Genomic DNA, 26035 nt, shown 5'->3' with positions numbered 1-26035 from the left:
ATACGCGAAGGCTGCAAAAGTTGAACCTATGTGTTGAGCAACAGATGGGTACTCTTTATGCACAACGAATCGCGGCCCAGCATTGGGAAAGAGCGGAGCGCTCCACGCAAGCAAACAAAAAGTGCTAAAGTTAGCAGGCAGCGTGGGATCTTTGCTTCGGAGCCGCTTTGATCCAGACATTAAACTTGCTCGCCTGTTCAAACGTACGCCTGGCAGACCCCTCTGATACTGTCAGAACAGAGCAGTTGGCTTTTGTACCTTAATAAAGACATTCTCTCCGATGCGGGGAGCCTCCTCCGGTAGTGTCCACAGGGGATCGGCGTTTGTTGACTTCATGTATCCGTATCTGTTGTCTGTATGTATGATGCTAACAAGCTTAGACACAGTTCAGGCCAATCGTGGTTTATTCATTGGTTGTGGAACAGACAGTAAGTTAAAGTGTCTAGAAACACTAAATACTGGATGGTTGCAAAATGGTGACCTTTTCTTCATCTTTTCTTGTCTGTTTTCTGCAGCATTCATACTTCATAGCTCCTGACATTAATGGACTCCCCACCATACCTGAAAGTGTGAGTATGTTTAACCCAGTTACAAATACAGAGGCCCCAAAAATAAAGCCGCACTTAATGTACAGTATGAATGTCATTGCACTTCATATTAAATCAAGTGACTATGAGAAAAAAACGAAACATGAAGCAAAAAATAAAACAAACCAAAACATGAAATGAAATGAAACAAAGCAAAAAATATTAAATAGACCCCTGGTTTCACAGACAAGGCTTAAGCCTAGTCCCAGACTAAAATTAATGTTTAAGCTGTTTTTAAAATATGTCAGTGCCATTGTTTTGTCTCAAGATGCACACCAGTAATGTTTTTTTTCCCCAAAGCACATTTATAAAAGCTACTTAAATGTTCTAATTGAACTAAGGCCTAATCCTTAAAGGGTTAGTTTACCCAAAAATGAAAATTCTGTCAGTAATTACTCACCCTCATGTTGATCCAACCCATGAGACTTTCGTGAGACCCGTAAGACTTTCGTGAGTCTTTCTGGTGCATCACACACATGACCAGCGTCGGCCAATAGTGAGCCTACGTTCTGACGTACAACCCAGAAGCGCTGCGCTGTTACACTACGTCAGCTCACTCAGGCCCACACAGAAGAAAATGAATAGTTGAATAAAGTCGTTATTTTGGGGGGGGTTTGCGCACAAAACGTAGTCTCGTCGCTTGATAAACTTATGGTTGAGCCACTGTAGTCACTTGGACTGTTTTAACGATGTCTTTACTAACTTTCTGGGCCGGCAAGTTTCAATAACATAGAAGTTTATGAAGGAGTGAGACAGCTCTCAGATTTCATAAAATATCTGAACGAAAGTCTTACGGGTTTGGAACAACATGAGGGTGAGTAATTACTTACAGAATTTTCATTTTTGGGTGAACTAACCCTTTGGACTAAGCCCCTGTCTGTGAAACCAGGCCTAAATATATCGAATGCAATTACATTCATACATTTTTAGGTGTGATGTGGTGTCCAATCTTAATCAACATAATTTTTTCTCCTCCTAGAGAAATTTAACTGAGTACTTTGTAGCAGTGGATGTGAACAACATGTTGCACCTCTACGCCAGCATGCTGCATGAGCGACGCATCATCATTACCTCAAGCAAGCTTAGCACTGTGAGTTTCTGCTGTCGTTCTCATTTACACATCAGACAGCTTTCTTCTTACTTAAAAAATATTATATATGTGGTTTTTATACAATAATTTAAAATGGGTCTTTTTGGAACAATTGCATGTAAAGAAATGTTTTATCGTATAGCCTATGCTTCCAATTAACATGATGTGCGATGGAATCATTTGTTGTATGTTTTTTTTCCCCACAAGACTTGAAACCTTTCTCAAGGTGGAAGATGCAGAATCATAGACTGCATTATGCAGATCTTATCTAGGGCTGGGCATCGTCAACTACCTCATGCACATCATGATAAAAGAGTTATGTAGATGACCTGTTTCTCATTAATTGAACTTTAGATAAAAAATGATCTAAAACGTTTTTAAAAAAAATACTGTACACTGATTCAGCTCTCACTGTTTTGCCATTTTGGGTATTTCTCTGGGCTTATGCTCAGTCAAGTCTTTTAGCTTTAAATTATCACTTATTGGATCCTTGACTCTTTCACATATTTTCTTTCTGGCTCTTCTTGCCTGAAAAAGGGAGTGGGCGCTTATCGCATGGGGGCGGACGATGGTCCAAACTTTCACGACAGTTGGAGAAGCGGCGAGTGATGTCATCCGCTCCCTATCTCGCTCCGATTCCCCCCTAGAGCATCTGCGGTGCGCTCGCCGACAGTGCCGGAAACCAGGGGCTCCCCTTGGACCCTCTCTGGCTCCGGAGGAGGCTGTCGGAATGACCCTATCCACAGAGTATTTCACTCCTCCGGGCTGCCGCCTTCATTCCGTGTGCTCACTGACACGAGGGGTTAGAATGTGCAAATCATTAGTCTCTTGGGAAAATAGTTTTTTTTTACTATCTCATAACAAGATTTACTGTTTTGCAGAATGGGAGCATGAGCGACCTTGAGTTTTTTTTTTAAACTAATATGCCAAAAGAGTTACTACGAAGACTAGTGATATTAAGGTTCCACCTCAGCGAAGACTTTCATCATCTCAAATCCGGAAACCATCCGTCTTCTTCTCTAGAGCTTTGGGAGTTCCAAGCAACTATAGGAAGACACACACAGCCAATTTTGCCAAAATTTCATAGACGCAAATGCAGACATATGGCCAATTTCTGAAATGTTCTGAGAGGGCATATGGCAGTGTCCAGGGTGTGGTCAGCCTACCGCTACCGTTTCTCTAGCCAGCCAACGGGATAAAGAAAGAGAAGGAAAGAGGAAGAGAGGGAATCCATTATGCATGCTGCCAGCGGACCCTGAGTGTTCGGGCCCCCAGTGAACCTGCTGTGTCAGTCTAGCAGAACATGGCCGCACACTTGCCTGTATTGGAAAGCAAAGGAATAAATCATGATCTAACAACAATGCATCAGTTGACTTATTGCTGTTTTGTGACCAGAGGTAAGGAGTACCACTGTTTTAAAACCATGTCGCAGGCTCCGGGAGGCAGCCGCCCATGCAGTCTTGTCATATGCCAGTATAATTGTGCTGCATCAGGATCCCTCTAACTAGTCAACTGGGAGGCCCTGGCGCGTTTCATCTGCGAGACCCCCTCGGCCGGCCCCGAGTCTTGACAGCCGCCTTCTCATCATGCTGTCAGTGGTATGCTAACAAGACCCGATCCTGTCTTGGCCTGTGGTGCTAGCCACTGAGGTTCCTTTCGGCCTCACACTCTCCGCTTTTTTACTCTCTACTCAGCAATGCCGTCTTATTTTCATTCCTTCTTCAAGCATCTCTCTTACCACACCTTTAATAGACATTTTATCTTCCTCCGGCACTTCCTGTTCTCTTCTTTGTGATATTGTGTTGCAGTGGGAGGTGGATTAGTGGTGTTTGGCGCCCTGCTCCCTACCTCTACCTTTTCTTTTTTTAATGCCACCGCCTTGTTAGCGATACACCTGTGTCGGCGCCCCGCTCGGAGCCGTGCGTTTGTCAACAGGAGGGGAGAGCGAGGCTTGGTAATTGGGAAACAAGGAGAGGGCCAGGGGAGAGAAGTCTCGCAGGTAGCAGAAGTCACCGCAGACTGCGGCGCTGTCACCCTTGTCAGGGGGAATCGCACCTCTAGTCTCCAGTCTGCCCCAATCACAGATTCCACTGTGAGCTTTGTTGTGCTTATCAAAGAACGGGACCTTTTTTTTTTTTTTTTGGTCTTTGTCTATTCTTGGAGAAGTTGCCATGGATATTTTTGAATCCCAGCTTCTTCCTAGATGTAGGGAATATGTTCGTCAACTTGTTTACATAGACAGGGTTCACTGGAAAGGTGTTACAAAGCATATCTTTATACTTCATCTGTGGAATATATCTCAGCAAGGCAAAATGGTACAAATGTACTCCTAGAGATGAGTGTGAATGTGGTTTGATTGTGAAGTGAGGGTTATGTGACTGTCACCTGATTGGGCAAATCCAGAGTTCGCTGAGCAAAGATGGCAAAATCCTTCTATTTCCTTTCCTGAAAGGTGCAGATCTATTTCTAGGTCTTCTAGCATGCTACTTATCAGTAGAAATTGTTATATGGTTAGTCTTTCATCTTTTGCCTCGTCATCTTTTTAATAAACGGTAATTACTGAATTTGTAAACGAATCAGTGCAGCCTTGAGTGTCATGATTTTTTATGTAATATCAAAGGATAGGGTCACATATACAATAGAGTTTGGATCTGACATGGGGAGGTAACATTTCAGTTTTGACCAAGTGATGGTCAGCTTGAAATATCAGCCTATCACTACTAATTAAATTACTAGTGATAATTTAATTTAATTTTGGCATATGTTGCATATTTGTTCATTTTCATGTAAAACCCTTTCTTCATAAAAGGACAGTGTCATGTGTACTTTGGAAATCTATATAATGGCATCATTGGTTTTTGGGGGTCTATTGTATTTCCAAAGCCAGATCCCTTTGTATAATCTGCTCTATGGTTGGTCTCCATAGAGAAGACCCCCACTTAACACGTCCCCAGCACGCTCATTATCGCTAACGGCAGCGGTAGCTCACAGGTCTCGGCAGGATGCAGCCCCGCATCCAAACAAACCGTAATCCAGCATTTGTTCTTGCGGATGACTTCTTCATTCAAAGGAATATCAAGCATACCTTGCCTTTTGTGGCCATTTGGCTTTCTTTTTATTTGGCATTTCTTTATTTATTAATTATTCATAAGACCGCCAAATATTTTATTAGGTGCAGCACTCCAGCAGTGCATTGTGGGTACAACTGAAGATTCAATGGCATCGATACAGTTATTCTGAACTTTCTCTTTAATTGTCACAGAAAGGAGGTCACGACTGACTTTCTTGCAGGATCGTGCGTGCTTTCTGATGAATCCCTCGGTTGTGAGCAAAACAACTTTTGTGGGAAAAATATCAAGAGTTAATTTGTTTTTGAATTCCACCTTTTAATGTTTATCTAGGTTTTGCCACCTCCTTTTTGTGCCCTCGTCTTTGAAAGAAGACGGCACGGCTTTACTTTCAAGTCGAGAATAAATCAAGCCAATTGGGCTTGTCTGTGGACATTGTTGAATTAATTGGAATACGCCATTAGGCTTTCTTACCCATCTCTGCATGGTACGGAAGGGTTCCCCTCTAAGAAACTAGATGGCAGTCTGTTTGCAGTCAAAGAAAAGTGTTTCTTTGCAGTGCAATGACCTCTCAGCATGATTCATTTATTGGACCTTGAGAAATAGGATCTCGAACAGAGCGGGTCTCAAAGCTTTGATATCAACCAAACTTCAATTGGTGAGAAATGCCATAAATATTCATTGCTTTCTTCTAAATTGCCTGAACAAAATTAGATCTGTCACAACTAAAGCCTTTTCGTTCTTTTCAGAGTACTGCACAACAAATTTGCATATGTTATAATGCATGGCACTAAATTACTGTTAATTAAAGCTGGACTATTTCTTGACTCGATAGGTCACGTCTTATCTGGAGCGGTTGCGTTCGAACACAATGTCACAGAATTCAATGCACAACAACAACAAAAACAACAACAACACGCAACCAGCCTTACACCTCGCGCACAGTTGAATACAGACAGGATTCCGGATTTAAACTGATCTCTTTGAAGCGAGCTGTTGTGCCACCGCCAAGCTTGGTTGGTTTCAGTGGTCAATTGTGATATTGTGTGTCAGTGAGCAGGGGGGTCTCTTGATACTTCGGAGCCATGGTTCACACACATTACTGGAAGCTCCAATTGTCAAGACCCCTTCTTCCAGCCCCTACTCCCGGTGGTATTCCAACAGCTCACAGTCTCTCTTGGCTAACTCATGTTTCATTCTTTGGCAATTTGCCCTAATGAAGTCCCAGAGGAGCCTTCAGACCTCTGTTCTTTTTCCATATTTAATCATGTTATTTTAATCTGGAAGATGAGGAAGCTCTGGCGTGTGCGCGTGTGCCACACAGGTCATTACAACTGCTAGGTAGCCATGAGGGGGAATCAGGGTGTGGTTGAGGGGTCACTTGGGTGTTCACTCATTAAACATCCACACCAGCGATATAATTAAGTGTTTGCTTCTTGTAGAGTCAGATACTGTGTGCATGTGTGTAACAGTAATAAAGCATCATTAATTTTGTATCGGTCCTGGAGACGCTACACATTTGACACCATGTGTGTATTTTTAGTCCCTTGATTGATGCCCCGAATTTGGATTTGAACCTGTGCTGTTAACATCAGAAAACCAAAAAAAGCACATTTAATCGGCTTGTGATGTTTAGATAAAAAGAATAACTATACAGCCTGCTCTCCTGGCCCGCAATAAACGCGATCCCCTGTAGTGTGATGGGGTATTCATTGATGAGCCCGTCACATGAAGAAGCTCACGTCTTTTTTTCTTTTTCCTTTTTTTTTGTCGTAGTTAACTGCATGCGTGCAAGGGTCCACCGCCATGCTCTACCCTATGCACTGGCAGCACATCTTCATTCCTGTACTTCCTCCTCACCTGCTGGATTACTGCTGGTAAGAGCTCATCTGCACACTTAAACACACAAATGTCTCATTTGTATCTCACTCAAACTTGGGCTGTCGCTTTTTGAGCTTTAGAGCTGTATGATTTTTATGCTTTAGGCCTTTTCGATTGAAGTTAGACTTGTACGTCATAAGCAAATCTTGACAGTACCCATGGAATCCAAGTTTTGTGCACTGATTGGGGAAAATCTGTGCAGTTCTGTGGATTCCACTGGAAGCTGATATTACTGCATTCTATGTCGAAACCATTATCATCTTAAGCCAAAATATTTAATAATGAGCATGCAATTTGCATGGAACATTTGGCAGTCAGGTCTGTGAACATTTTTTGTTTCTTTCTGCCTAATGACAGATATAGCCAATATGTATTGAAATGTCAAAAAAAATTGACATAGATAAATAAAAAGATATCTATCTAGATTAATCGATCCGATTGAGCTCGATCCGAATGAAATTTCGATCGGATTGAAAGGGGTGGTTTATCCCTTTTGAAATCCGATCGAGAGAACATGTAAACACTTGATCGGATTGAAAACCGAAACTGAAAGGACTGCGCATGTGCGATGACGTTAACTAGCATAATGACGTATGACGCGCGGAACGAGCTGTTCTTCCTGTTGAATAAAGTGTCATATTAATAAGTTTCCCGTCATTCTAAAATCCTCATTTCACTCGCGCGTCTGTGAAGTGAAGCAGGACAACGTCCCACCAGTGCTTGTTTTGGATTCTCATCCACAGACGTCTGGTTTTGGCCGCGGGGAGGGGCATTTTTACTGCGTGATCAATAAGCAGCACGGCAAAACGGTTAATATGCTCTAAATTATGACCAGAGACGAATTAATATTACGTCTGCTGTTTAAAACAAATAAAGAACCAATAGATGAGAATATTTATGCGCGAAACCGGGGAACTGTATATATTCGTGCAGTGTGCGCATGTCAAAACATCAGATCCGATTTGAAACTTGTGACATATAAACGCGCACATCTACCCGATTACTTTATCATTCATGTAAACACCTTGTTCGGATTCATCAATCGGATTGATTTCATTCCGATTGTGTCCATGTAAACGTAGCTCTGTCTATAATCTGTCTGTCTGATTATCTGTCTATTATCTGTCTGTCTGTCTGTCTGTCTGTTTCTCTGTTTCTCTGTTTCTCTGTCTTTCTGTCTGTCTGTCTCTCTGTCTGCCTGCCTGTGACTATCTATCTATGTGTCTGTCTGTCTGTGAATATTTATCTGTCTGTCTGTCTGACTATCTGTGTGTGTGTCTGTCTGTCTGACTATCTGTCTGTCTGTCTGTGACTATCTGTGTGTGTGTCTGTCTGTCTGTCTGTCTGACTATCTGTCTGTCTGTCTGTGACTATCTGTGTGTGTGTGTGTCTGTCTGTCTGTCTGTCTGACTATCTGTCTGTCTGTCTGTGACTATCTGTGTGTGTGTCTGTCTGTCTGTGACTATCTGTGTGTGTGTCTGTCTGTCTGTGACTATCTGTGTGTGTGTGTGTCTGTCTGTCTGTCTGTCTGTCTGACTATCTATCTGTGTGTCTGTCTGTCTGTGACTATCTATCTGTGTGTCTGTCTGTCTGTCTGTGACTATCTATCTGTCTGTCTATCTGTCTATCTATCTATCTATCTATCTATCTATCTATCTATCTATCTATCTATCTATCTATCTATCTATCTATCTGTCTGTCTGTCTATCTGTCTGTCTGTCTGTCTGTCTGTATACAAAATAGATTTTTTTATAATTTTCGTTTACACAATATTTCACTTAAAAATTCACTTAATTTGAAAAGGTCAGATTTCTGTTAATCGGCCAACTTTAGTCAATTAATTGGCCTGGCCGATATACTCCATCGCTCCATCAGTAAAATAGCGTTTCTGAGCATGCAATACTTCCTTCTGAAATACCCCTCATCCTAATAAATATCTTTCACCATATCTGGGATCTCAAAGGGTTTATGAAGGACATGATTTATTAGCACTAATGCCACCACGCCAAGTCCAGCATGCAATTTGCTTTACCTTTTCTTTTTTTACCCATCAGAAACATATATACGGGTTGAGAGGCAGGCTGATTTCCGTATGCCGACTGTGGGCTGAAACCGTGACCACACTCTTAACTTACAGCCCTGCTGTATAGCTACCAGAACACCCTATACCCTTAAATTGACAGACTTGTGCTGCCATGCTTGACACTAGAAACTATTTGTGGTCGAATAATACAACATTGATATAAATGCAGCTTTAAGAGTAGCACCGTTTTCCACTCCAGGACCGACATCCGAGGCGATTTATCATATTTTAGCGATCTAATTATACAAAAAAAAAGAGCATTATCATATTATAAGGCTGTGCAATCGCTCATAATGAACGCTATTAGAAATGATGGGAATTAGGCTGTCATAACAAAGTTACACTCATGGACAACAATGACGTGACAGGGCTCACCCCGTGCATGTGCGTGCGTGTCTGCGTGTCAGCATGCCTGCATGTCAGTTAAATCTATGGCCTTAACAGATGCAGTGAGGGAGACTGCAGCTTATTAGCCACATAACCTGATTGAGCGAGCACTGTAGCGGCTACCCAAACCTATCTAATTACACGGCCCTGCCTCGCCCCGCTCTGCACCGAGACTCAAAAGTGACGCTCGCCAATTACACTAATCACCTTCACTGCTCAAACGCACTCGTTCCGGGAAACGGCCGAGGATGCCATTAAAGTTTAGCTCCTGATGCATGCTGCGTCAAAGATATGTCAATTTACGGTGGTCCTCGTTTATTATTATTCCGTTCGAAATTGTTGGCCTGGTGTTATATTTGTTCTGTAATATGTACGGCTGCGTTTTTAATATTTTTACGTTGTATCTGCATTGCGTTGGAAAGAAAACAACGCATTTCTTGAATTATGACTATTTTTAAAATGCAATAAAGCTGTTTTCATGTTGCTAATGACTGCGTTTTGTCTCTGTTCCCAGTGCGCCCATGCCATATCTGGTCGGAGTTCATCTCAGCCTTTTAGAGGTACGTCTCATAAATCTTCCGTCAGCAGCCGTTCATCATCCTTAAAGTGTTTTCACGTGAAGTTTGATCAGAAGCACACCAGTCAATATTACATAAACCATCATTATTTACTTTTTTTTTTCACACCGGGTCATTTAAAACCAACCGCTCTTCTGGATTCCAACCATCTGAGATGCTAATAACGCCCATCTACTTTGATGCATCATCACCGAGCGCCGAGAAACCTACAAAAATTGACACATTGTTTTTTTGCTTTTCATCTCCCGGGGCGCCCAAGAGAAATGAAAGAGCCGGTGAAACGGCGGAGAAACAAAGAGATGGTGCGTTCGGTTATTGAGAAATGGCATGTTGGTTGGAGGTAGACCTATAGCTTCATGCGCAGATCTGATAGCGCTGACAGTCGCGCCAGTGCTGGTGTTTATCACACGTTCGCCCGCTGACAGTCCCCCTCCCTCCCCAATCCGGCTGCACGTAATTAGACCAAATCAGCACATGGGCCGCCGTAGCAGCGACTGTCAAAAATGACAAACCAGAAATTTTTTACACACTTGGCTGTTTCCCCCACCTGCACTGGAGGAATAATTATTGGATTTGTCGCCACTACCGTGACTACCATTGTGTGGAAGCATTACGCCGCTCAACACGGTGCTTCATTCAACATGCCTGAATAGTTTTATTATTTGATTGGGTGTTATATATTGTTAGTTGAAAATAGTTTACACGTATATATAAAATGTATTTTTAACATTTGATCTACTGTTTTAACTTTTTAATGTGTCATTTATTCACAAACAACGTTCCAGTTGTACTAAATGATTTCTTTGTAAATTGTGTTGATATTGATTTAAATATTTTGACTCTCAACCAAGAATGATTCTGTGAGTCTTTGTAGGTGCATACATGTTTTTGGAGTTGTATTTTTTTTTTTTAAGAACATAATTTAAAAGCTTCATGTGGTTTCATTTATGATAATCCAGTGTTTGCATTGTTCATTTAATCTATTTAAATATTTCCTGCTTCCGTCTTTATGTGGAGGTTTTGATATCATTGAAGAAAAAAAGAAAAATATATGTTATGTTCTCTAAATAGAGAATCATCAGTAGTCTGGAAATTAATACATTTACAGTTTATGTTAACCATTCACAATTTTGTTGCAAAAAGTTTATACACATTTTTTAAAATAAACTACTGTTTATTTATCACATTATAAAGTCATTAAAACGGTCACAGGAAATGGGAATAGTCAGGACGGTGTGTAACAAAGTGTGTTGCATTTCCAGAGAGTAAAGGGCAGGTCCCTGGAGGATGTGGTCATTCTGAACGTGGACACAAACACCCTGGAAAGCCCCACAGACGATCTGCACAAGCTGCCCAGTGACGTGGTGAGTGTCCCACAACAACACACACGTTTACCTAGAAATCGAAATGAGGACTCACCTTAGACTTCTGTTGTTTTTATATATACACGTTTATAATTATTACAGACTAACCTTAAAGCTTCCAAAAATTATTTGTATTTTTAGAATTAAAAAATAATATTTACTTTATTTTTGAAGCCTTGTTTCAATGGAGCCTAATGTCCCTAAAAGGAGGCTTTGTCAAATGGTGTGTGTGTGTGTGTTTGTGTGTGTGTGTATATCTATATCTCTATCTCTCTCTATATATATATCCAGAGTAGAGATAAGTAACTAGCTTTTATATATAACTTACTTATAAAAACATATAAATTTATAAATATTTATTTTAATAATTATGTTTACTTTTGAGGATGTCTCTAAAGGGTAAGTTTCCCCTAATTTTACTAAGTTCTGGGAACAATGTTGTCCCTAAAGAAACAAAAGTAAACCCACCTATACACACACACACACACACACACACACACACACACACACACACACATACATTACCGTTCTCCGTTCTCTACCGTTTTCTTTTGTTCTATGCACACTGTTTCAAATTCACAAACACACACACACAAATATGATTGCCATTTTCTCCCATTCTCTTTTTCGTCCACCTGCACATTTAAACAAACAGTCTCTTTCTGGTCAGAGGAACACACCCGCACCTCTGTCCTCATCATTAGCAGACGCAGCCGTGAATCCCCAAAAACCACTCTCTGCAAACTTGCCCTGTGACGTTAAACGTCCGTCGCAATTCGCCAGCCATCTCTGTGAATTTCAAACTCCTGCCTTCATCTCTCTTTTTTTTTTTTCTCTCTTTTTCTTCCTCTTTCTCTCTGCCCAGTGGCACATCTCGCTAGAAGTCCTGGATTTTCTGTAGGCGCGGGGAAGAAGGGGGCCAATTATTAGATCCTGCTTTTCTGCCACATGCCAGCGCTTTCTCTCTTTAATTAATGTTTAGGTGGCACGGTCAGTGCAACAGGGAAGTGCATCCAGCGTCAGGGTCAGAAACACGTCTGTCATCTGTCCTTTTGAACATAAAGAAATGTTCAAATTTCTTTATGTGTGTTTTTTTTTTCTTTTTTTTTTTCTCCTCTCGCATTCTCTTTTTCTGTCCCGCTGGGGGGGGGTGTTTTAACACTCCTATATGACTCGGTGGATCCCGCTGCTGTCTGTCCAAGCAGAAAAAGCCAGCCTGTTCTGTTATGCCATCTCAGCACTGGCATCCCATTTGTAAATTAAATTGCAAACCGAGAGCGTCGTATAAAAAAAAAGAGTCGGGTCTTTTGAAACTGACGGAGGGGAAAGAAAAAACCTCTTTGTCTTCGTAGCGTGATAAATTAAGTGGCAGCTTCATGTTTGCTTTGATCCTCTCACGCAATTTTTCATTGACTAATGATAGAACGTATTCTGCATATCATGTTAAATTACCCCACCTGAATGTAAATGTCACCTACAATAATATATTTATCACCGCAAAAATTCATTTTTCTCTTCCTCTGGTTATCATACCTTTGGGGATATTAAAATTCATAACTCAAGGAATACGTTTAAATTGAGCAAACGCTCTGGGTTTATCCCCCCCCCCCCCCCGCCCTTTCCATCTTAAATAGTCTGTCACATGGCGAAAGTGCCTCGCAATTTGGTGTTTAAAAAGGGCCAGTCGATGGAATTTAATTGAATCAATTAATTTGATTCACTTTTTTACTTTCATTATTTAAATACACATTTATTCAGAGATTTTAGCATTTCTGGCCTCTAAAAAAAAAAAAATCAATGCATTTTACAACTATAAAGCAAAATAGAATAAAACTGACCCTGGAGCGTTTCTTTTTTTCTTTTCTTTCCTCCCAAGTCTTTTATTGATTTAAGCCGAACCTTTTGAGATTCATCTAATTAAGTGTTTGAAGGCTTTTTTTACCATGTGGGCTTTATTATTCGGAGAGTCTGACCACTAGAGCCGCTCTCAGACGGGTCAGGGGTGACAGTTGTCCTGAATTACTTGGCCCTTTTTTCAGACGGGACCCTATGCTGTGCTCACCGCTGTCTGTCACTTAATGGCAGTTTTTCCCAATTTCACACATAATATTTTAGATTTATTGACTATTAGAAATGCTACCACGCCAGTAGCGATTCCGTTCTGCACAAACCAACGGATTTTACAAATAGAGATAATAATTGCAGCGGCTCAGAAAGGATGTGGCGAACGCTTGAGAATGATTTCAAACATGCCTTTTTATTGGAAACATCAGATGGGACGGGGTTGAAAGTCCACGGATTGTGTTTTTTGGGTTGCAGTTTTAATCACCACACTTTTCGAAAGTGTCACACGACAACTTTTTTATTTTCTACAGTGTGTGAAAATGAGATTAAAACGTCTGAAGTGACTTTTTGATCCACCATGTATATAAACATTAAAATAAAGATCACTTTGATGTTTTTTTAGTGTAACTCTTTGTGCTAACTTTATTATTTCTAACTAGATTGTCTTTGTTTTAGAAGGTGTTTGCCGCTTTTCTAGTTCCATCAAGAACTGAATTTATAAATATTTAGGAGATTTTAATGATGGGTGGTTGTAGATTCTGCAAAAGGAAAAAGAAAGAAAATAAATTATGTTAAAAGGAGAGTTTGCTCTCTCACAAATAAATGAAGGTGTTTTCCTCCTTAAACATTGTGAAACTGTTGCTTTTTTTATTTTATTCAATTATAATTGGATTTGGTAGCGGGGTATGGGGGGTGTTTACTTGTGCAGTCATTAAAACGATCTAAAAATAGAAAATTATGAATCCATTGTGCTACCAAACAGCGCTGCAATCTTATTTGGATGCGATTCTCTCTGCTCACAGGTGCTGTATCAATCCTGAGACTGTTTTGATGAAATATTCCTTTTGACTTTATTACTTTTGTTCAAGTTACGCCAGATCTATTGTTTACTTTTCCAGTTTCTCTGTCTTTGCTGCTCGTGTCATTCCGGTTGTCTCCCTTTTCGTCTCTTCCACACAACTTATATTTGTACTTCCTGCGTTTGATCGTTTACGTTCTCAATCAACAGCAAAAATTCAAGTTTGCACACCCACCTCGTGTATATTAAGCTACCAAATGAAGGTTAACAAATTAATCAGAGAGAGTGCAATATCCGCGCGCCTCCTCTGAGATCACCCGGCATGGTGTTTAATTGGGATTCGAGAGAAAACAAAAACAAGCACTACATCAGCTGACACACCAAACAATTACTGTTTGGGGAAAGTGGGAATGTTGCGTTCTTCAGCGCTTGTTCTATTTCAGGGCAGCGCAAATCAAGCCCATTCAGGACCCTCTTAAAGGATCAGTTCTTCGTGCCGTAGTGTGCGGGACGGGGCAGACCAGGTGGGGCTAATTTCCGCCCCGAGTGGACTAATGCAGTGTCCAGCCCTCAAGGCACCACCATTATTGGTCTGTTGATGAACAATAACTGTACTTGATTGGCGCTTTTTGTGTGTCAGACTGAAATCAAATGCAGATGTCTTAAAAACCAAAACCAAATCACATTTACATTCAAAAATGTTTGAATGCATATTTTCGTTTTTAACAAACTTGCATTACATCTTCCACATACCAAAATCGAATAACTTGCGCATTCAGCATGCTTCTGTTAGCATATAAACTAGCAGTGATTGATGGAGTCATTTGCTTTGTGAATGCTAACTAGTGGATACTATTGAGTGGTCATTTGTATTGGTGTTTCTTTCAGTTCGGTACTTGCTTATTTATTTTTAACTGTCTGATAAATATAAAAAAATTGTTTAACCATATTTTATTTGATTTATGTTTGATAAAAGTTTCTTTTATTTTAAGCTATATTTTTTATTTATTTATTAAATGTATGCTGCGTTTTAAGAAAAATACACTAACCTTGCGTTTTGTTAGTCATCTTTAAGCATTTTTTATGTTTGATGATGATTGTTTTATTAGTTTTACATTTTAAGTTGTACACTTTTTATTTATTTATTTATTTTAAATGTATTCAGTGTATTAAGAAAGACACTAAACTTTGTAAGCATTTGTTTGAAAATAGATTTATTATTTTTATATTAAGTTATATAATTTAAATTAATTAATTAACATAATTATTATTTTACTTAATGTATGCTGTGTTAAGAACAAGACACTGACCTGCGTTTCCTTTAGCATTACGGTTGAAATACACTTTGTCTTTGTGTTTTTCTGAAAGGATGTGAATTCAGTCCGCGTGTACATTTACTTTTCAGCCTATTGCACATCAAAAGAAAGCAGAAGATTTTCATATCTATTTCTTTTTTCTTTGTAGTCCTCTAATTGCCTCCCAACGGCTTTCCATCCCTGGACAGAATCCTTAACAAAACATATTTTTCCCTCTGTCTTAAAAAAAAAAGAAGTATTTCAGCCATACTCCAAAACGGTCACAATGTAACCTGACAATATTGTGAGCTGATTTATTTATTTACATGTCTAGATTAACTTTGTAAATGGTCATTTCATTTTTTATTTCTTTATTTTAACTTATATTTATCATAATCATTTATAAATTAATTGTATCATCATACAGGCTCGAGAGCTGTATATGTATGTATGTATGTATGTATGTATGTATATATATATATATATAAAAGAAATCTCTTTAAGTATCCAGTCAGGTTGTAAAATCCATCAGATCTCCATTTATAAACCTGGAAAAAGTGTAAAATATATGCGTGAGGACATGACTGTGTGTAGCGCCTGTCTGCGGCTTGTCCAGTTCAATGAATTAAAATCCCTTGACCATAAACAGCTCAGCTCTCGAGGAGAGACCGGCGTTTGTGTGTGTGTGTGTGTGTGTGTGTGTGTGTGTGTGTGTGTGTGTGTGTGTGTGTGCGTGTGCGTGCGTGCGCGCAGAAGCGTCTCAGAAGTGGTGTTCTGTTGAAACTCGCGGTGTATAATAGAAGCCCACCGCAGAGCAGATCTCCATGGTATCATCCTTTAGAGCAGGAGACAGTGATGCACCTGCTAATTATCATCTCCAGCTGGTGAGTTAAATGGAGATCTGTTTTCAGGGCCACCTCTGACCCTGTGCTCTTTACTTGACGCACTTCAAACCCTGTTGGGGAGTCCATGCAGTAGACTTTAATGAGGCCCTGTGTTTGCCCTCGACGGGCTCAGCGAGTCGGAGGCTGCACTTTCATCCTCAGCCATCCTCGCTTGATGTAAATTGAAAAGATCACAGCTATGGGGAGAAGACCTATAGTGGAAAGGCCTCTCTGCATAGATTATGAATATCATAACTCAACATAAGTCATCTCCCCCCAACACCCCCCCCCCCCCACACACACACACACATACCCCCAACTCCCCCACCCTAGCTACCCACCTCCTACAATACCATAGTTATAATTGGACCCAATGGGGGACTCTCCCTTTGATCAGATTATAGACTGAATGACTTTACACTAAAAAATGTCACTGCCAAATAGGTTTATCACCTGTAGAGCTAAGCTCCCCTCTGATGCCCCACCCGCTCACATCTCGTTAACGTTACTCAAAGTATAGAAGTTAATTAGTCTGACTGATCAATTATTGGCCAAGCTTGTGCCGCCCAGTTATTAAATTGAAGTGTATCACCAGCATTATCTGTGAACGTGATTTATGAATTGAGTAAATCACAGAGGAAAAAATGCATTGTAGTTAATATATATATATAGCCTGTATACAAATAAAATAAAAACTCTAATGGGCACAGGCTGATAGGTCCTTTGTCATCTTCATACAATCACATCATTACCGCATGGCACAAGCTAATTGGCCTTTGCTGATCCTGCAGCCAATGAGATTTCTTGCTCAACATTAAAATAGTCTGGTTCAGTGTTTGCTGTAAGATAGTCCTCCATCAGAATTCTTCTGAGACCCTCCACCTCCCCCAGCTCCACCTGTCTAGATCTGCGTCCTCCGTCAGAGTTAATCTGAAACCCTCCACCTCCCCCAGCTCCACCTGCCTAGATCTGCGTCCTCCGTCAGAGTTAATCTGAAACCCTCCACCTCCCCCAGCTCCACCTGTCTAGATCTGCGTCCTCCATCAGAGTTAATCTGAAACCCTCCACCTCCCCCAGCTCCACCTGCCTAGATCTGCGTCCTCCATCAGAGTTAATCTGAAACCCTCCACCTGCCCCAGCTCCACCTGTCTAGATCTGCGTCCTCCATCAGAGTTAATCTGAAACCCTCCACCAGCTCCACCTGTCTAGATCTGCGTCCTCCATCAGAGTTAATCTGAAACCCTCCACCTCCCCCAGCTCCACCTGTCTAGATCTGCGTCCTCCATCAGAGTTAATCTGAAACCCTCCAGCTCCACCTGTCTAGATCTGCGTCCTCCATCAGAGTTAATCTGAAACCCTCCACCTCCCCCAGCTCCACCTGTCTAGATCTGCGTCCTCCATCAGAGTTAATCTGAAACCCTCCACCTCCACCAGCTCCACCTGTCTAGATCTGCATCCTCCATCAGAGTTAATCTGAAACCCTCCACCTCCACCAGCTCCACCTGTCTAGATCTGCATCCTCCATCAGAGTTAATCTGAAACCCTCCACCTCCCCCAGCTCCACCTGCCTAGATCTGCGTCCTCCGTCAGAGTTCATCTGAAACCCTCCACCTCCCCCAGCTGCACCTGTCTAGATCTGCGTCCTCCATCAGAGTTCATCTGAAACCCCCCAGCTCCACCTGTCTAGATCTGCGTCCTCCATCAGAGTTAATCTGAAACCCTCCACCTGCCCCAGCTCCACCTGTCTAGATCTGCGTCCTCCATCAGAGTTAATCTGAAACCCTCCACCTCCACCAGCTCCACCTGTCTAGATCTGCGTCCTCCATCAGAGTTCATCTGAGACCCTCCACCTCCCCCAGCTCCACCTGTCTAGATCTGCTACTGGATTTATACATGTCTAATTAAGCAGCAGCAGCAGCATATCTTACATGCTCACATCAGTGTGTCTGTGTATCTATTAGCATTAGCAGTAGAATATATATGAGTGAGGGGGGAATGGGGGAGGGCATGTGTAATTGTAAATAATAAATATTAAGTAACATTATATACATTTATTTCATTAGATATACACTTAATTTTATTCAGAAATATTGAAGACATTCTTGCGCACAACCTTTTGTTTTGTCTCCTCTTATTTGCCCACTGGGTATGGTGAACGTTCTCCTGAGTGTGAGTGGCATTTTGCTTTCTTTGATTCTTCAAAAATGAAGACTGTTTAATGGATTGTTTGGGGAGAGCGAGAGAAGTGAGGGAAAAAAGACAACGCATCAACATGAAATATTAATATGGCGCCAACTTTACATAAACATAAAAGCACTTAGCCAGTGTGAATATGGAGATGACACTTGTTAATTTAGTGCCGCTAAACTTCCAGTTTGATGCTTCTGAGTATTCGCCATATCAGCTCAGGGACTCTGTGAAAAAGAGATGCATCCCAATAGGGACAAATGGAACAAAAGACAACAGAAATTAAACTTGTTCGATATGAAGAATGCCACATTTTGTGAACATCTGGAACAAAACCTCTTTCCACATTCAAAAGGGTCAGTGGCGATTCACTCAGGTGCTTTTCCTGCGTTCCTAAACTGAACTGTCTCTTGGTATTCTGTGGACAGCCTAAATGCTTTCGTTTATGGTCCTTGCTTGATCTTCCCTAATGAAGCAATCTAAACTGATTATTGATATGCACGCTGCTCAGTGTCAATTGCAGGCGTGCAAATGAATTGTCAGCAGATGGTTATGAGCGCCACAGAATATGTAATCAATTTGGTTACCTTAGATTACCTGGATCAAGCACCGCTTCATGGTTCATCCCCATGTGTTCGTGCACCGCTGTGTCTCATGACAGGCTTGGATGCCTTGATACAGAAGGCTTGGGAGTATGGGGAAAAATCTGGTGGGGACATGCAATTCAAAAACTTCCTTGGTCATATTATTTATTTAGTAATAAGTATGCATTTATAAATATGTATGCATATTTATTTTGGCTTATGGGTCAGTTACAAATAAGATCACATTTTCATGCACTAACCTTTGCTTTCTCTAATTTCCTATTCTGTGGTTTTCTTGCCACATGACAACAAAATGTTTTCTGCATGTGTGTTACACCCAGTGTTGGGGTGTTACAACTTGAGTTACGTAATCAGATTACTTTTTTCCAAATAACGAGTAAAGTAACCCATTACCTTTAAATTTACACCAAAAAATTTGAGTTACTTTTTCAAATAAGTAACACAAGTTACTTTGTCGTCCAATTTTTTGACTGACACCTGTCCTGACACACTGAGAGAAATGGGGAGTAAGTGCAGAGGTGGTGTGTGTGTGTGAACATAATGCTTATTGTAGTTCTAAACTAAATGTAAAGAAGCATTTATTCATCTCACTTACACAAAACAGATAAAAAATAATAGAAACATATATTTCTCAGAATATTATGCAAACCTGCAGTAATTAAAAGTTAAACAACACAAATATACTTTGTATTTAATCTCACTTTATTAACCAATGTCTTTGCTGCTGACCTTCAAGTATCCAATTCAACCATACCAATAAGCAAAAGTGTTTAGTTAAACATCATTTTTTTTTTTTTTTTGCTAATGTAAGAATATTTAACTTTCTTCTCTAATTCTGCAATCCAGAATGGCATGAATTTGCATTTCCTTCAGCTGGAGGCTTATTTATTTCACATAAATCACATTTTCTTCCACCTTTAAAATATTTTTAAGCCCCGCAAAAATAAAAGAACACATTAAATCAAAAGTTGATTTTCATCACTATCAGACTGGACTCAACAAGGAACTAAAAGCAGACCAGTAGCAGATAATTGTAAATCATATAATGAAAGTATATGTATGTCGAGAGAATTTAGGAAGTAGCTAGTAAGAAAGAGAAGGGCAAGAGAGACCAAGATTCTCTGCCAAAGTCATTTTGCTCTCTGGCCCCACCCTTGCACACGGCACCATTGCTTCAATTAACAGAGCAGCAGGTGCTCTTGAGAGATAGAAGGCTTTTCTTGATTTCTTTCTTTGGTTTTTAGGGTGGGGGGTGACCTGTAAATGTGACACTTCACACTCTGAATGGGTTTGCCTGTTCCTCCACCTATTTCAGAGGTGTTAATTTAACTCTCTCCCTCTCTTTCCCTCTTTTAGGTCTCCAGTTTGAAGAGTAAGCTGAAAAAGCAGTCGACCGCTACAGGCAGCGGGGTGGCTCGGGCCTTTCTGCATGCTCAGGCTGCGTTGTTTGGCTCCTATAGGGACGCCCTGAGATATAAACCTGTAAGACTACCACTCTTCTCTTCAAGCTCTGCACGGAATATCACCTTATCATCACTTTATCAACACCATGTACCATCTTGATATATAATTTAATTATTTTATTAGTATGCGTTTATAAATATTTATGCATTTTTATTTGTGCTCATGTCAGTGACTGAGATCACATTTCAAAATCATTTTAATCATTATTACATTTTTATACTATTTTCAGCAAGTTTTAATGACTCTAAAAATGTCATGTGGGTTTATCATACATTTTTTTATTTTAAAATATAAACAAGTTTTAATGACTCTAAAAAGTCATGTGGATTTATCATCAACTTTTTATTTTAAAATATATATATATATATTTTCTGTAGACTTTAAGAATGTTTCAGTTAAACCTTAGAAGTGGCCTATTTTTATTTTTTCAGTCAAAGCCATTTCAAGAGAAAGAAAGGCTTAAAGAAAGGGGAAAACAGGTGCAGGGAAAGGTGGGCCTGTCTGCATAGCCGAAATGTCAGATGTTAAAAAGCCTGGACTGTCTCTTTGAAGTCTCAGGGCCTTCGTGGTCTTCTCAGACCCTCTAAACTCCTGAAATGTGCCTCCCGGTTACGTGAGTGGTGTTGAGGAAAACAAAGTGTGCTCTCTGTTTGTCAAATGTGGCCATCTTTGTTGGCAAGGCAGAGAGTAATTGGTTTGTGTAGACCCACAGAGCGAAGATACATTATTGATGTTTTAGCAGTTGTGCACAAACTGTCTTTTCGCCGCTAGAAAAAAATACACATATGCTCGAAGTCAAGTCTGTGAAACTCTTAGCCTTCAAAGCGCTGCCTCAATTGAGCACATTGTCTGCAAATCTACATGGAATTACCACTGTTTTCATGCTTTCTTTTTTTAAATAGAAGGCCTTCAGTCACGCCACTTTCATTTGCTTCGCTTTTGCTTTAAAACACAAGCTCAAATATGGGTCGCTCTTTTTGACAGTCGGCCCCATCTCATTAAGAGTCTGAGAAGTCGAACGATTGAAAATCAGCCTTTGTGCTGCTTTATTTTGATTAATATTTCACTTTGTTATTACAGAGACAAAACACCCTTATGTCTTTGAAATGACAGCATTGCAGAGCTATTTAGTTGAAAACATTGCATTAGTTGCAATATTTTACTATAAAATCAGTAATTTTATGCATCATTTCAGAGCATTCCTTCTTGAAGAAAGCCTGCATGTATCTGAAATGTGATGGCAGTATTTGATTTTACACGTCTAGTATTTCACCAGGATTACTGTCATGTTCTGCGATAATGGCTTATATTCGATGTGCTGCATTTCTAAAGAGTTTCCTCCATTTGCAACGAATCATCTGTGTGAAGTTCCGCTCTGCTTTATGGAGCCCATATGCTTTCCCTTCAGTGCCTTAACATAGCGCCGACTTCTAACTGAGCTGTAAATGAAACAATGCAGGGAATCATAATTAGCTCCCATGCAAGAGTCGGCAATCATGGACTTATATAGGTCACCGTAGTGTGATACCTCATGGGTCTCTTTTGTTATTGACCCCCGAGCACCAAGAACGATGGTAACAAATGCGCAGATCAGACAGGTTTTAAGCCACGCTGCTTAGCTGTTGTGAAAATGAATTATACAAATTTATAACTGGATTATAATTAAAGAACAAAAAAGAAAGGTTGCTTGAAATGCTAGCCTTTCTTGCTATTGAGCCTTGTTCGTGAAACTCGAGCAGAATGAATTTTTCTGAAAATTGTTCGTAAAACCATTCTAGTTGCATACTATTCAGTGGGACAATGCGATACAATTTGCTTAGGAATAGTTTACTATGTACTGTATAAATATTTGCATTCAATGTCATTTGTATAAGAATAGCTTTACAAACAGTTAAACTAATTTCTGTGAAAATTGTTTTTTATACAGTTCTAGTATAAATAATCTCATTTAGAGCATCAATGTAGAGTGGCCGAGAGAGCTCACCGCACTGCAACTGAAGAAAACACACTGTAAATAGACAAATAAACAAAACCAGGAAATGGCAACACATGTGCTGCAAATACTCACAACGCAACCAAATACAGAAACTTGCTGCAAATACTCACAACGCAACCAAATACAGAAACGCACAGCAAATACTCACAATGCAACCAAATACAGAAACGTGCTGCAAATACACACAATTCAACCAAATACAGAAACGCGTTGCAAATACTCACAACACAACCAAATACAGAAACGCACAGCAAATACTCACAATGCAACCAAATACAGAAACGCATAGCAAATACTCACAATGCAACCAAATACAGAAACGCACAGCAAATACTCACAATTCAACCAAATACAGAAACGCACAGCAAATACTCACAATTCAACCAAATACAGAAACGCACAGCAAATACTCACAATGCAACCAAATACAGAAACGTGCTGCAAATACTCACAATGCAACCAAATACAGAAACGCATAGCAAATACTCACAATGCAACCAAATACAGAAACGCACAGCAAATACTCACAATGCAAGCAAATACAGAAACGTGCTGCAAATACACACAATTCAACCAAATACAGAAACGCGTTGCAAATACTCACAACACAACCAAATACAGAAACGCACAGCAAATACTCACAATGCAACCAAATACAGAAACGTGCTGCAAATACTCACAATGCAACCAAATACAGAAACACACAGCAAATACTCACAATGCAAGCAAATACAGAAACGTGCTGCAAATACACACAATTCAACCAAATACAGAAACGCACAGCAAATACTCACAACACAACCAAATACAGAAACGCACAGCAAATACTCACAACACAACCAAATACAGAAACGCACAGCAAATACTCACAATGCAACCAAATACAGAAACACACAGCAAATACTCACAATGCAAGCAAATACAGAAACGTGCTGCAAATACACACAATTCAACCAAATACAGAAACGCGTTGCAAATACTCACAACACAACCAAATACAGAAACGCACAGCAAATACTCACAATGCAACCAAATACAGAAACGTGCTGCAAATACACACAATTCAACCAAATACAGAAATGTGCTGAAAATACTCACAACTCAACCAAATACAGAAACGCGTTGTTAAACACAGCATGTGTTGTCAAAGTGATGAAGATGTTTTCTTAATTTGCTGGTGTTTTTTCTATTTGCATGTATTTTCTACAGTTGCGTTGCGTTGAGCTCTCTCGGCCACCATAACAATGCAATAAAATTTGTGTCGGGATGGTTTTACGAGCGAGTTGCATAGAAAAATGTTGTTTTCAACCCTATAAACCCAAAAACAATCCCAAATCTTTTTCTAATTCACACATACGGGCAAAGTGTATCCTCTCAACAAGCCTTAGATCTCTTCTGGCAACTTTTTTTTTTATTCTGTTCATGTGACATGATGTAATTGATTGCAACGGGTGATGATGATAAACAAGTGAGCGCAGTCAAACAAAACATCTGTCTGTGAGACTCGGATGAAGCAGCACAGTTAGCAGGCGTTTTAGCCAATAGCAGACTGTCTATAGTCATTAAATCTGGCTTTCTTGTCCCCAGGGAGAGCCAATCACCTTCTGCGAGAAGAGCTTCGTGGCACACCGCTCCAGCACCATGAGAAGTTTCCTTGCGATGGCCGTGAACCTGCAACTCTTCAAGCAGGTAAAGTGGAAACGATGGAGGAGATTTTCACAGTTTTAAGCCTCAACCATAAATTACTTAAAAACCACATTTGTAGTGTTCCTGATTTGTTAATGTAGTTGACAAGTTTATGATATTTATATAGATACTCATTCAACATATTGCACAATAACTCCAAGAGGATTACTGTCTTGCTTACACTTGAACCATCGCTCCCTCCAACTCTATTTATAGCCATGATATCGAGCCTCTTTCCTTCCCCCTCCGCTAAAGTCTTAATTTATACCCGGAACGAGCTGTTGCGCATTTAATCACATCTCCGTCTTGACGCGCCATCCACATATCGTTCCCTCCAAAAACCCAGATAGTGACCAGCAGTTCAAAGACATCTCCACCTCACGCCCATGCAGTAGCTCCGGGAGAGGCCTTATCTCCAACTTGGCCGTACTGCAAAAGGCCAGCACCGCAGTGCCCCGTTCTGACCATGAACCACATCCGCTTGGAGGCTGGCCCTGCCTAGAAACGAGTAGAGGCTGGCTGCCAAGAGATTGCGGGGGTAGTCTGTCAACGGCGACCTGCTTTCTGTATCCTAACCCCCCCCCTCCACGGCTTCCAGCGCCTGATGCTAACTCACGATCACCCTGCCAACGAGAGAGAGCTCGCAGCACTCTGGCATCTCCCCATCTCCCTGTCTGCACGGGTCCGGTTAACTGGTTCTTCCTCCAGACTCTCATCACTACCCCCTTGACACCTTCAGATGCAGCGTGTTTTTTTAATGCGGCGTAGTTGCATTCAGCAAATTTAGTTGCTTGGAAACGTTTATGCCTTTTGTTCATGTCATAATTAAATGTGAAGATCACAAATCTATTGTTATATATTCTAGTTTCCAATGCATTTACCCTTAACATGGCGTTTTGCAACATTTGTGCACCGTTAATATAGCATAATGAAATAAAGAAATTTAGAAAACAAATGTCACCAACTCCATCATCAAGTGTTTGTTCCTAGGTACTAGTGCTGGAGATTTCTCGATTTCGATCGATTCTTATTTTGAAGAACTTAAATCCCAAGAATCGATCTTTTAGTCTATGAATTTAACTAAATATTAATTTTAACGCACCTGCTATCCAATAAACAATAAGCTTTGCTACTTTTGACAAACAATAAATACCAATTTTGCTGCTCTTTAATGTGCCATGACGGATTGCTGTAGCCACTTCAGTTCAAGCATGCATGAACCGATCATCTCTTCCTCTTTACTACTAGTTAAAGCATGACATAAACATTAATGAACATCAGAAGGTATGTTTAAAGATACGATACAACTTAACGAAATGTATCATGTATCATGTCTCATGTAATCGCTCAATCAGTGTTTCAACCGCGGAAAGACCAGCTTGTAAATAATGTCACGTAACATTTACCTCAGAAAAGCCATTTAATGTCTCGAAAAATTAACTCTATAGAGAAGCATTGTGCTGAATATATGCACTATTACTGTTACATATCTATTACATGTTTTGCTTAACCTGTTCTTCAATTCAATTCACTTTTATTTGTATAGCGCTTTTCACAATACATATCGTTTCAAAGCAGCTTTACAGAAAATGCATGTGTCTCCATTACAATTTAGAGTGATCTGTTATCAGAGGTGACTGTGTCCAAGTTATATATTTCATAAGTTATATAAATCCATCATAAAAACATGTTTTTACGCCACCATATTTCAAAACTGAATTGAAATAGAAACATAATTTAAATGTTTGTATACAAAATTTTAACCATTGCTATTACAGTAATGTACCAGTTGACAGGGTTCCCTGTATAGTTTATAGCATTAGTTGAGCGTGACTTTTTACACTTGAGAAAAATTAGCATGTACTGTAGCTGATATGTATTCAAAATGAATTGATATCAAATCGCACGCTTGTAAATTGAAATCCAATCAAATCATGAAATTTGTTTCAATACCCAGCTCTATTAGATACCAGCCTTTAAATATCCACTAAATAAGCAGATAAGTAGGAGCAGTGTC

General features: G+C 40.1%; 1 protein-coding gene across 2 annotated transcripts in view; it reads left to right on the top strand.

Annotated features, from left to right (window-relative positions):
- Positions 1-26035, top strand: part of dennd1b (DENN/MADD domain containing 1B) — a 95662-nt gene that overhangs the window by 46340 nt on the left and 23287 nt on the right. For both annotated transcript variants that reach the window (XM_084117401.1, XM_084117402.1), the window contains exons 8-14: positions 516-569; positions 1567-1677; positions 6522-6622; positions 9611-9656; positions 10937-11038; positions 20229-20354; positions 23920-24021. In XM_084117401.1, the coding sequence (XP_083973527.1) occupies positions 516-569; positions 1567-1677; positions 6522-6622; positions 9611-9656; positions 10937-11038; positions 20229-20354; positions 23920-24021 (642 nt within the window). The remainder of the gene's footprint in view (positions 1-515; positions 570-1566; positions 1678-6521; positions 6623-9610; positions 9657-10936; positions 11039-20228; positions 20355-23919; positions 24022-26035) is intronic.

This window comes from Abramis brama, assembly GCF_963993115.1.
Source record: "Abramis brama genome assembly, chromosome: 6".
NCBI lineage: Eukaryota > Metazoa > Chordata > Actinopteri > Cypriniformes > Leuciscidae > Abramis > Abramis brama.
Note: the sequence above shows the minus strand (reverse complement) of the source record. Positions and strands in the feature narration are given on the sequence as shown.